This window comes from Rhagoletis pomonella, unplaced genomic scaffold (assembly GCF_013731165.1).
Source record: "Rhagoletis pomonella isolate Grant_MI unplaced genomic scaffold, Rhpom_1.0 Rhpom_scaffold_04669, whole genome shotgun sequence".
Classification (NCBI taxonomy): Eukaryota; Metazoa; Arthropoda; class Insecta; order Diptera; family Tephritidae; genus Rhagoletis; species Rhagoletis pomonella.
The window spans coordinates 1,104-14,328 of record NW_023463218.1 but is presented as its reverse complement, the minus strand read 5'-3'; the positions used below and the strand labels follow the sequence as shown (position 1 = coordinate 14,328).

Genomic DNA, 13,225 nt, shown 5'->3' with positions numbered 1-13,225 from the left:
AAGCAGCATCTGTCAAATTTTAAATACACACGTTCTTACGGACACAATTATTTTGACGACAGCACGACATCTTGGCTGCAGGACTGCAATTGTCGACGTCGCCAAATTAAATCTATTTCTAATTTTGCCGGCGACAATGAGTAGATGTAGTGCGGCAAAATTAAATTGTCGCAAAATTAATCACATATTCTTGATTGTTCATGTTTTTCTTATTTACTTAAATAAAAATACACAATTTGTGAAATAAATATACCAAAATGTCAAACTTTAAAATCAGTTGTTTGCTATGTCGCTGAGGTCTTCAAAATGTTTAAGAAGCTGGCTTTAAGGCGACATTTGTCGACAAAATGATGTCGCTGTCGTTACGTCGTGAAGTTGCAGTCGTCAAAGTGTTCCGAGCTTTACAAAGTATATTCGACGATTTTTGTTCCATATGGAAAAAATATCAATACCTTCAATAAAAAAATTTCCAAAAATCAAAGGTATTTTACCCACTTCAAACTTGCTCTTTATTAAACAAGAATTGAAAAATTTCTAAAAATAAATAAAATAAAATAAAATAAAATACATATACTATCTATGTAGGATTTTGCTATACAGTGCAGCTAGCTATCAGGTTTCCGCACAAGGGTTAATTTCCCATTTTTTTTACAAAAAAAAAAAAACATGTTTGAAACTGGTTGCTGGCACTTTAGTTTTGTTTGTACATATTTTTCCCATTTATAAGTAGAGTTATGTAGTTGTACATTTAATTTCCCTCGTTTTGGTGTACTCAATCATTTATATCCTTTAGTTTACTTGGTTTGTAGTCATGTCCTTTAACGGTTAGAATTTGAAAATTTTGTGTTTTTAGGGGCCTGTGCCAATTAATAGCAAAGTACTCTGGATGGCAAATTTTTGAATAAAAATTGCAAGGGCTAGTGAAAAATTTGATAGCAAAAATTATTGGTCTAATATTACACTATCCGACAAAATTGAACTTGTTTTTTTTTTCAACCATGAAAATAATGAAGCATTTTCAAAAATTGCATAGAAAAGTATGTACCCGTATTTGGTCGTTTTTCTACATCGTCATTTGCGGTTTCTATGGGGGAAGACAACCCTATGCTGAACCACTCAATAGAATATTGCCTTGTAATTTTTGAGTTTTACTAAACTTCTTATCCAAGGCATTGGCATCATATTGGGTTAGCCATTTTGAATTTTTGATAATTTATTTCAGTTTTGTAATCAGCGACTCAAAGAAGCTTCGAATATAAAATTGCATAAAAATCGGAAAATTTAAAAAAATCAGCGACTCAAAGAACCTTTGGATATGAAATTTCATAAAAATTTGATATTTCTTTTTATACCCGAAAGGGATTTTCGATATTTAATATATTTAAAAAGTCCCAAAGCAATATTCTATGAGCCAATTCAGTAAGGCAGACATTTTCTAAATAAATATAATTGCCGTTTTGATGTTGGTTGCTTAACTCGCTGGTCATCTTCTGCATCAAAGCAGCTGTCAAAAATAATGAAACAGTTTTTTCACCATAGAACTTTGCTACTGATTGGCATAAATCCTCAATAAATATGTATCTCATTTTCTTCACATCATTATGCATTTATATGTATGTATCTAATTAGTTCCGTTATGCGTACCATTTAAAATTTAAGCGTTTTGCGCATGCTTCTCCTCCGCCTAATCTCATTTCCATGTGGTTTGCCTAAACTTTAGCTTTCCAAAACCAAATTAGCTAATATTGTAAATATTTAACAACTCATTTACCTTTTTCTTTTGCCTTCACCACTTCTTTTCATATCGCGTGTTTCATAAAATTCAATATCCTTAAACACATACATACATACATGCACACACTTTCATACCTGATTTGATTTTCTTATTTATGACTTGTAAATAATTTTATGTACGTCAATAAATCTTCTCATTCACCAAAAATTGACCCAAATCGACTCATTTGGAATTGTGTACTTTTCATACCTTAAATGCTCTCCTACTTCATTGCGATCATCAACATTCCAACTGCAAATTTGTAAACAACAATTACAACAAACATCCATATGGTTTTTTTTTGTGAAAATGTAAATTGTAGAAATGTATTTAGTAAAAATCGCACCATCACCTCAAACACCAAAAACACCATCACCACCACTACCACCTCAACAATCATCAATACCAACACCGCCACCGCAACCACAACCACAACCACAACCAAAATCACTTCAAATCATAACGCCTCGAATGTGTTTAGAAATGCGTCGCATGGTACAGAAGCAGCCGTAGCGGCGAAAACAACAGCAACAGCAGCAAAAACGTATCCGTCAACGTCGTCGACGGCAGGCGCCAATACAACGGCGATAGCAGTGACTAAATGCTATTTAAAACATGCTAACAATCAAAATCAAAATTCTCACAAACCAACTAATCCGAATCATCATATAACCTCCCATTCCCATTCCAATAATTGTTCCAATTCATCGGTTAATTACCACCATCATCATAATCACCACAACCACAACCACAACCACAACCAAAATACGCACCAAACGCACGTTTCCCAATATTCCATGCATTCCTGTGCCACCACCAATCAATTGACATCCACATCGTTGAACGCCTTTAATTATGCTTCCAAAAATTCCACGAATACGAATTTTCTCAGTTTCACCGAAACGGAAGAAGTTCTACAAATCGGTATGCACAAAGTGCTCGTCTATGTGAAGAATCACCGTGATGCCTGGCCATTTATGGATCCCGTTGAGGAGGACATAGCGCCACGATATTATTCCATAATACGCAGGTGAGTAATTTGAGAGCTTTAGATTAGATGTAAAGTATTCTAAAAATATATATATATATGTGCATACATAAGTGTTAGATAGATATGTAGATATATGTGCTCTCAAAAGGTGACCTCATCTACACCTTAAGCTCTAATCTGTGGCTAATGTGTTTGCCATCTTAAGTGACCGCGTTCCAGTAACAGGTGGACTGGTCTTTCTGTTAGCGTATCCCAGTAAAGAAAGCAGCCGTCTTAGCTAATTCCTTGGGTATTATTTGCTCGCAGACTGGCAGTATATCTGTTATATATGTATGTATATGTCTTAACATCGTCTTTGAGAGAGTTATTAATTTTCTAAATCTCTTAGATACGAAACTTCCTGTAAGTTTTATGGGGTGCCATAATCCTAGCGAATTCTCCGCTCTGCACTCAACTCTTACTTGATGGTAGTTGGTCCTACAGCAATGAAGTGTTCTAGTCCTAAAGAACACTGATCGGACGAAAAATGTCACCATAGAATTTCCTAAAACTTTTCCTATAGGGTTCGCGAATCTTTCTGTAGACTCGCTCACTTCTGAGAGTGTGAAGTTCTCCGGATCTCTGCCTGGGTTATAAAGGCTCATTCCTCCCGCTAGCTTCTCTAACTCTTTAGTTGAGCGACGGCTGGTTTGTCGCTGCTTGACGTCGTCACAGCAGCGGCGGTGGTCTAGCAGTCTATGCTGTTTTGTATGGCTCCCATCCTAGAAGTTCGCTGCTTCCACGCCTTACCAAGTACTTTGCCGCACCTCAGTTTGATTCTGTAGCTATTACTTATCTCCACAGCAACATTCAGCCCTAGGTAGCTATCCCTTAACTTCGCTTCCACTACCCTTCAGAGTGATGTGTTAAGTTTCTTGTTTTGAGCTGGCAAGAGTCCTGGCGTCTGTTAATACATAACGGAGTTGTAGATGAGGTCTTTCGACCATCAAGGGACACATACGTATGTAGGATGTGGACATTTTTGGATTTATTATCAAAATTGTAAATTATTTGTTGTTTTTCTAATGGTAACAATTTTATTTATCTCGATTTCTCATGTTCACAGACCAATGGATCTGCTCAAGATGGAAGATAAACTGGACAACGGTGAATACAATAAATTTAGTGACTTTCGCAACGATTTCAAATTGATTGTGAACAACTGTCGCCTCTATAATGGACATAACAATGGTGAGTCTATGGCCATTTTGTTCTCAGCCAAAAATCTTTCATAAATATGCTCAAATCTTGCTTTCAGAATACACGGAAATGGTGAATAATTTACAAGAGGCCTTCGATAAGGCCACCAAAAAAATACTTCGATAATTTATCAGAAGACGATGACGATGACCCCTGCTTGGGCTATCCGGCAGCCGATTCAAAGATGAATGTTTTCCGCGAGAAATACTTCAATAAGAAGTCTTCGAAGGACGCTAGTAGCGATAGTCAGAGTGTTGCAACGGATGCGGAGAAAAATGTTGCAGACAAGTCAACAGATAAGAAGAGAAGTGGTAAAAAGCGTTCAATGGATTCGGTTACAGAGTTGTATAAGGAAAAGCACGCGTTTAGTGGTGAGGAGGACATAGACGATATGGCAAGCGGTGATGGGGAGCAGCGTGGTACAAAGCGCAAGCGTAAAGAGAAGGATAAAAGGCGTAAGAAGAAATCAAAAAGTAAAGCAGTTGTAGTGGAAAGGCACACAGACGATGAAGAAAATATTGAAGAGGATGAAAAGCAAGGTGATGAGGAAATGCGCGAAGATTTTGAGCAAGAATATAACATAAAAAAGGGCAGAAGTAAACAGGCTAAGGAAGGCACAAAGAAAAGTAAGAAGAGTAAGAGCGAGAAATCGTCCAAATCTTCAAGTAAAGCCTCGAAAGGCAAAAGCGATGGTGGTAAAACAAAGAAACAAAGCAAGAAGAGCAATAAATCAAAAAGTCATAACTCCGATGAGTCCGCAATGTCGGATGATGGCGAACCTGAACCAAAACCGGAACCGGAGTCAGAACCTGAAGCGGAACTTGAACTGGATTCAGAGTTGGAGCCGGAGCCGGAGAGCGTAGATGAGGGCGGAGAGGACGATGATGAGAGTTTTGAATATCCGAGTGTGAAAAAAGGCAAAGGCAAAGCAAGCAAAGACATCAAAACACACACAAAAGCCATCGCATCCTTAGCGCAAAAGAAGAAACATGCATCAACTAAATCAAATAAACAACCCGCAGCCGCAAAAAATCAAAAGGGTAAAAGTAAGAGCAGCAAGTCGAAACAAAAGTCAAAGACTTCGGCCGAAAGCGATGTCGATGGTGATAATGAAAGCGACGACGAAAAGCCTCTAAAGAAGAAACCGCTTTTGAACAAAGACATGCCACCACCAGCCGTGGATGCTCTCGCCGCCTCAGCCTCTGAGCTGGAGGAGGAGGTAATCGACGACGATGATGATTCACGTTCGCGCAGCATGTCCCCATTCAAGGTGGATCTGCATAAGAAATACTCCAAAAGTGCACTTAATGATGATCTCTGCGACTTGTTGACATCGGTGAAGAAAGTACCCGGTACATCAGCAACCAATTCAAATGAAAAGCGGGTGACCCCCGAAGACGATGAAGAAGATGATGATTTTAAGTCCTTGTCTAGTCGCAGCTCAACGCCGGCACGCGCTTCCAGTGAGGAACGCAAGACAAAGCGCACGCCGAAGAAACATGCGCGTAACGGAAAAAAGGAGGAGCCGCAAAATAATAGGAAAAATTCTGCTGCGTCTAGCACATCAACTGTCGGTAAAAAGAATGCCGAACTCGATGCTGCTGCGGCAGCAGAAGCAGCCAAGCAAGCCGAGCTGGAGATGTTGTTGCCTTTTCTCGATAAATACGAGTTGATAAAGTACCGACGTAGTCGCGCCAATAATTTGCAGCAGAGTACAGCGGTTAGTGTAGCCGAAGATAGCCAAAAAGCAGTAGGCAGAAGTCGCTCAAGAGAAACCGCCACCAAGAAAAAGGATACCGGTAAGGGTGGTGAAAAGGAGAAGGCTACTGACAAATCGAATGGCGAGAGCACGAAGGTAAAAAAGACCGGAAAAAAATCCAAGAAGGATACGCGCGTTAAAGATAAATCGGATACAGAAGAATTAAAAACGAAGCCTAAAGAAGACATAACTTCAAAGACCGCAAAAGCCGATGAAAAGCCCACAGGAAAAGCTGCAAAAGTGGCTACGAAAGCAGACCTGACCGAGGAAGTGTACAATGAGGGCCATACAATAAATAACACCATCTCTACGAAGAGCGGTAAAAATGCGGAAAAGAAAGCTGTTGCATCACCCGAAAAGCCGGCTGCAAAAAAGAAGGAAAAACCTAAACCGGAACCTATTCCCACCGTGCAAGTGGAAGAATCGCCAAAGAAGCCGACTGAGAAACCCACAGCTCCGGTGCCACCGAAGAAAGCATTGCAGAAAAAGGCTGCTGCTAGTGCTGCGGTAAATAAAAAAGCTAACAATAAACCAACAGCCGTAAGCGCTGCTCCGAGCAAGACTTCATCGACCAATATTGAGGCACTGGACGTAGAAACTGAGCAGACGCTGAAGGATATCAACCGCTGGTTGGAGCATACCCCGCGTTTCTCGGAATTCAGTTCCGCCAGCAATTCTCCTTCGCGTTACAACCTAGACGAGTTCGATCCGGCGATTCCGGCCAAGTTGGAACCGGCCGATTTCAGGCGACCAGTGCCGATCGCTCCGCCGAAGATTGATTTGGTGCCCACCAAATTGGCAGAAGTGCTGGTTGATTTAGTCACCGACAGCGATGCAGTGGTTACCAGTGGCCTTAAGAAAGAAGTGATCTCAGAATTAATAACAAGCGGCATATCTGCCAGCACCGCAGGTGGCACTGCGAGCAGTGTGAGCTCTAGCTGTGGCACGCCACCGCATTCGGTCACATCTGCCAACTCAGTTGGAAGCACCTCAGCCAATGCTTCGTCGAATAACTCAGCTGTAAATGCACCGTCGATATCATCGATCGCCTCTGCGTCGGCCGCCAATCAGCCAACTCTACTAATACCACCGCCTCCCGCCATCGTGGCGCCCGTTTTGAGCTCACTGGCGCCACCAAAACCCAAAGAGCCCAGCACCACTCAATTGCTGCTGCATCCACCACCGCCGCCGCATATTAAAAATCAGCTGGCAAAAGAAGCTAAGCGCAAGTCATTGAAGGAGAAGCTACAGGCGGCTACAAATCCACGCCGCAAAGATTTGCTTCGTACCATCGAACGGCTGCAACCGGGCAAAGCTAAGGGCAATCTTATACAAAATATAAATAAACCCGATGAGCTTTTCCCGCTGGGACCTGTCGCTGCCAAAACAAAGGAGGTGAAAAACGCGCTGATCGTTGAAACTGGCGACAATGCGCCCAAGCTAAGTTTAGGCACCGTTATAAATACTGATGATTTTGCTTTGGGGCAATCACACAATTTCATCGATGAGTTAGCGAGCAAAACCGAAGCAAAGTCTTTGAATAATACAGAAAAGGAAGGGGACGAGAAGGGTGGCAAGACGACTGGCCTTGAGATAATTTCGCCCTTCACATCTAAAGCTTCGACAATATCTGCTGGCGTTTTGGCTGCTTCGGAAATAGAATCCGATAAGAAAGATGATGAAGCGCTCGCCAACGATTATATAAAACCCTTTGAAAAACTGTTGGAGAAGAAGTCTGCCGCAAATACGGAGTCAGGCGGCACTACGACTGCAAAAGAAAAGCCAAATTTGAGCGCATGGTTCAAAGCTTTTGGTGCACCGAAGAAAGCAAAGAAATCGGAGGAGGAAGAAAAGCAACAACAACAGCAGGCAGATGCAAATGAGTCGGCTTTCAGCGCTGGCCCAGGATCAAGCTCAACGAAATCTAATGATGGGGCAGCGACTGCCTCAATATCTTCCACCGGCGCCACTGCTGCCAGCAGGTCACCCACTTCGGCTTCAATGACTGGTGGCGTGGACTTTTCATTGCCATCAGCGCCACGCCAACGCAAAGCGAGCACTGGCAGCACCATATCCGAACGCTCCTCCTTCAGCCAGGACCCCGACTCGCCTCGCATAGCTATAGATGAACGTTACGGGTCTTACGCGGGTGCGAACTACACGTCGCCCATCGGCGCTTCACCAATTGGGGCATCACCGATAATGGTTTCACCGAAGCCAGACGAAATTACCAAACCTACCTCACCCTACCCATTGAATGGCGCTATAAAGGTGGGTTTCTATCAAGACACCACCACCAAAAGCAGTCCGGATAAGAGCTGCAGTCCACGTGAAATGCCATCGCCATATCCACAATACTCACAGCACATATACTCATCTGCCTCGTCACCAAACGTATCAACGCCCGAGTTAAGTGGCACTTCACCCTATGGTGGCGCAAATAGCTATAATCCTTCCGGCTCAGAGGCCTCGAAGACGCCTGTTTACTCATCAACATCACCATTGCCGAATCTCTATGACCAATACAAGCAGCCACGTTCACAGGAATCCGATTACAACTCATCTATGAGTCCAAGCACTCCCAATCCGAATTCACCATATCAACAGCCTCAAAGTTCACCATATGCCGCACAATCGCATCAATCCCCATACCACCACCCCAACTCACCATACCATCAGCAGCAACATTCGCCCTTCCATCAACAACCGCACAGCAGCCCAGTTCACACGCCACCCGCAACCACGGCCGCCCTGCCTGCTGGCTCCACTTCAGTGCATTCACCGCTGCACCAGCAGCAGCACAGTCCTATGCCTAGCAGCGTAGACTCGCCAGCATCGTCTGCTGCAACTCAACCGCCAACGCCACTGGCCCACTCACCTGCCGACCAGCCGCATTCGCCATACCAACAGCAGATGCATTCGCCTTATCAGTCGCAGTCACAGGCCACGCCTCAAACACAATCACCTCAAGCGCAACAGCAAAACTCCAACGCGCTTTCGCCATACAGTCAGAGCAGCATGAGTCCATCACCATATCAGGCACCGGTGGGGACTCCGGAGGCAGTCACTTTCAATCAGTTGACTCAAAATACTGATGCGAAAAATACCTCCCCAACTGTTACAGCGACGCCAGCAACTCCCGCGCACGCCGAACAGCCCTATGCGCAGACTGTAGCAAATAGAAGCAGCGGCAGCGGCAATAACGTTAGTACAGTTGGAGGTGGGGACTCTGCAGGTAGCGTTGTAAATGCTGCGATTGCGTCTGTATCGGCATACGTGCCAACACCCCAGGATATTTTTAATGCCACCACAATGCTGGCGGCGCAAAGCCAAATGCAAGGGCAGACGGAGTCGCAGAGCCTTGCGCAACAGGAGCAGCAGCAGCAGCAACAACAGCAACCAACCCAGCAGCTGCACCAGCAACAACAACAACAACCAACCCAGCTGCTCCAACAGCAACTGCAACAACAACAGCAACCAACCCAGCAGCTGCAACGGCAACAACAACTGTCTCCGCAACAACAGCGGTCTCCGCAACAACAAAAGCCTCAACAACAACAAACTCAACAACAACAGCAGCAGATAGACGAGTTGCGAGCCCTCTACGGCACGGCGCTGAGCTCTGCGGCTGCATCTATCTTGGACAACACGAAGCATAATGATTGGAATTTGACTGGCGCCACGCAGCCACAGGTTGAAATGCAGCAGCAGCAACAGCCACAGCAACAACAGCAACAGCAACAGTTGCTCCAACAGCAACAACCGAAGCAGCAAAATGTTCAACATCAGTTGCAGCAGCAGCAACAACAATTGCAAAACCAGCAACAATTGCAACAAAATCAACAGCAACAAAAGCCGCAATATCCAACCTACGCGCAGTACCAGTCAAAAGCTGCTGCAGCTGCTGCCGCCGCTGCTGCGTCCACGAGCAAGGACGTCTCTGGAGCAGACAAGACGGACAGTGTGAAAAGACAGAGCGCCACAGCTTCGGTTTACGGCGACAACTCTGCCAACGATATGGCAGCCTTCATGCAACACATGCACCAGCAGGCGCAAGCACACAAGAACTCTGTGACCGCCGCTTCAACGCCAGCCGCGTCTAGCCCTACAGCATCAACCACTGTGGCAAGCACAGCAACTGTGAACGCAAACGCCAACCCGCTTAAGCGGACAGCTGAGGACATGCTGGGCATGGACTACAGCGGCACCAGCAGTGGCGGCTCAGCGAACAAGTTACAAAAGTGTGAGAACAATAGCGGAAATATGCCGCAGCAAACAGCACAGATGTCGGCACAGAGCAGCAAACAACAACAAATGTTCGATAGCTTCTTGGGTGCCATGCCCTTTGGCAAGCATTTGGGGAGCATAACTCCAGACAAGGCGTTCGAAATGTATAATCGCGCTGCGTCAATGGGGTTTCCCAAAGATTATGCGAAGGACAACAGCTGCCAGATGCAGCAACAGCAACCGCAGCAGCAGCAGCAATCCCAGCAGACTCAGCAACATCAGCAACAGCAGCAACAGCAACAGTCGAATACTGGCGCCAGTCAACAGCAACACCAGCAGTTACAGCAGCAGAAGCAAACGCAGCATTTACAGCAACAGCAGCAGCAGGCAACACACAACCAGCTGCAGCTTGGCCAGCAGCAAAGCCAACACCCCCAACAGCTGCAGCATAGTCAACATACGCAGCAGCAGCAACAGCAGCAAACTCAACACTTATCCAAGGCCACCATGGACAGCATTACAGCCAGCCTGCTTAGCAAGCCCCTTAATTATGGCGCTAGTAGTCTGCAGCAGCAGCAACAACAAACGCAGATAAGTCATTCACAGCAAATGACCCAGAGTTATTCAGCACAGCCACAACAGCAGCAACAACAACAACAGCACTCGCAGCAACCGCAAGCGCAACAGCAACAGCAACAACAGCAATTGCCTGCCAAATCGACTGCAGCGGCAAGTTCAGCCTCCGGCTCAGCATCAACACTGGACGCCAGCAATATGCTGAACATGTCAAGCCACCATCTGACACACCATCTTTCGGCCTACAACAAGCCGACCCCACCACCGCCGCCTGCGCAGACATACAGCAATCCGGCTGCCTCGTTACTGCACCCCTTGGCCGAGAGCTTATTCGGCCTGTCCTCTGCCAGCTCCGGGTTCTACGATAAGAATATGCCCCCAGCTGCCCACATGTATAACGCAGCGGGCGCGGCGAAAAATCTCTCAACATCCCAGCTGTACTCGAATCCCGCATCAATTGCTGCGATGGGCGCTGGTACTGGCATGTACGGCAATGCCCAGCTGACGTCCGCAGCAGCAGCGGTGAGCGGTTCGTATGGCGTCACTAACACCAGCTCCAATTGCAGCAGCAACAACACGACTAACCAGCAGCATCAGAATGTAGCAGCCGCAGCAACGGACGTTACAAAATCAGTGGCGCCGGCCGTTCAAGTTCCTGCGAAACGTGGACGCAAGAAGAAGGCTACAACGATTGCGGCAGAAGCGGCGGCGGCAGCTGCAGCGGCTGCCAAACTGCAGCAACAGCAGCAGCAACAACAACAGCAGCAACAGTTGCAGCAACAGCGCCAGCAGCAGCAGCAGCAGCAACAACAGCAACAGTTGCAACAACAACAGCAGCAGCATCAACAGCAGCAACAGCAACAACAACAGCATCAGCAGTTGGTACAAAATCATCTTCACCCGTCGCAATATAACACGGCAGCGGCGCATATGTCACAGCTGACAAGCACCAGCTCAACTGGTACAGCACAGCCCGCACACCAAAGCTCCAGTGGGGTGCCCGCCCATTTGCAGGCGCATGCACAGGCGCTGCAGCAAGGCTTCCAACTGTACGCTGGCCTAAAAACAGGTGGTGTTGGCTCGCCGCTTTCGGCAGCCACCAGTTCCAGTTCGGCCGCAGCTGCTGCAGCCGCGGCGGCAGCCGTCAGCAATGTGGCTGCACACAGCGCGGCTTCAGCAACAGCAACATCTAATGTGTCCGCCACAAGTGGCGTTGATGTAGCCACTGCGATTTCGCTGAAGACATCCGCGGCTGAGGCGACCGGCATGGTGCCGGGCAGCGCTTTCAATTTCGGACCCACCCCTGGCAGTCTTGGCTTATATGGCGACCAAGCGGCAGCAGCTGCCGCCAGCAGCTACTTAGATCAATTCAGAGATGCATCCAACCCCTACTATATGCCACCAGCGCCGGCGCCCGCTCACCGCAACTCGGCAAGCGATGCTAGTGCGGCAGAGAAAGCGCAATCAGCGCTAAATCCAGGTGCATCGGCGGCCGCTAGCGCTTACCCATTCTTGGCGGCGCACACAACACCGCGTGGCACCCCATACTCATTTATGCATAATACAGGCGCCTCACAGCTGGCCGATCCCAATTCTCAGCTATATTCCTCCTACTTGCGGCGAGAGGATTTCCTTATGTTCAATCAAGGCCTACTGGGACGTGGCGCAGGTGCAGCAGGCTATGGGCAACCACCGCCGCCAACAGCCTATCGGCCATCGTCACTGGGTATGCCCAAGCCGTACGATATCAATCGGTCATGGTTTTAGCAGTGCGCCAACAACACCGCCCATGATGAAGCAGTAGTCGGACAGACAGCAGCAGGTGCGGCAATGGCAGGTGGCGGTGGTGGTGATGGCAGTGGCGAAGCCAGCAACAGTAGCAGTGTGTTGGGCGGACAGCAACAGCAACAGCAGCAGCAGCAAAGGGTGCAGCATACTCAGCAACACCTGCAACAACAACAACAGCAGCAGCAGCAACATCAAACGCAGCTGTTAGATCAACACCGACAGCTACAAACACATCAATTGTGAAGGATGTCGCTTATTTACTGGTTGCCTTTCAAAGTCACACAGAGCTGCCTCAAACATAACGCTGCGTATCAGCCACGATTGAAGAGAGTGCGAGCAGCATATATGCATATGCAGACGCGCTTTGCTAAAATGACAATTATCATTATCTTATGTTCAGCTTTAGTAGATATACATACAAACATACATACATACATACTACAGAGTAAAGTAAAAGTTAATTGAAGAAAAGGAACAAAAAAAAAATTGAATAATTAAAAGATAGCGTAGTTGATGCAAACGTTAATTTAACACTTATGTTTATGTCTAACATACATATATAACTAAGTTTACATTAAACAAAATAAAAAAAAAAAACAAAAACCTTAAACTAATTACACGCTAAGCCAAAGTGTAGCCGCATTTACACTGAAAAAAAAACAGTACTAGATTAGTACGATATTCAGGATTATGATTACGATTAAGCACAAATTGTATTTATGCTAAGCTATAAAAATTTTGTTGTTGTTGGCAAAGTCGGCAGCAGCAACAGCAAGAAGTAAAACATATGCATTGTTACATTTCTGGCTGCATTTGGAAATTGATGCTGAGTTGGTGAAATCCGGCGTAATCGGGTTAATTTTACTAGTTA

The 13,225-nt window shown here is 46.0% G+C and overlaps 1 protein-coding gene across 1 annotated transcript; it reads left to right on the top strand.

Moving 5' to 3' along the window:
- The first annotated feature begins 595 nt into the window (after positions 1-595).
- Positions 596-13,014, top strand: LOC118754807 (microtubule-associated protein futsch-like). Its single transcript, XM_036489682.1, is given in 4 exon segments — positions 596-2,804; positions 3,871-3,995; positions 4,063-4,112; positions 4,114-13,014. Coding segments are annotated over 4 exon segments (9,135 nt in total). The 5' UTR covers positions 596-2,064; the 3' UTR covers positions 12,334-13,014.
- Positions 13,015-13,225: the final 211 nt, after the last annotated feature.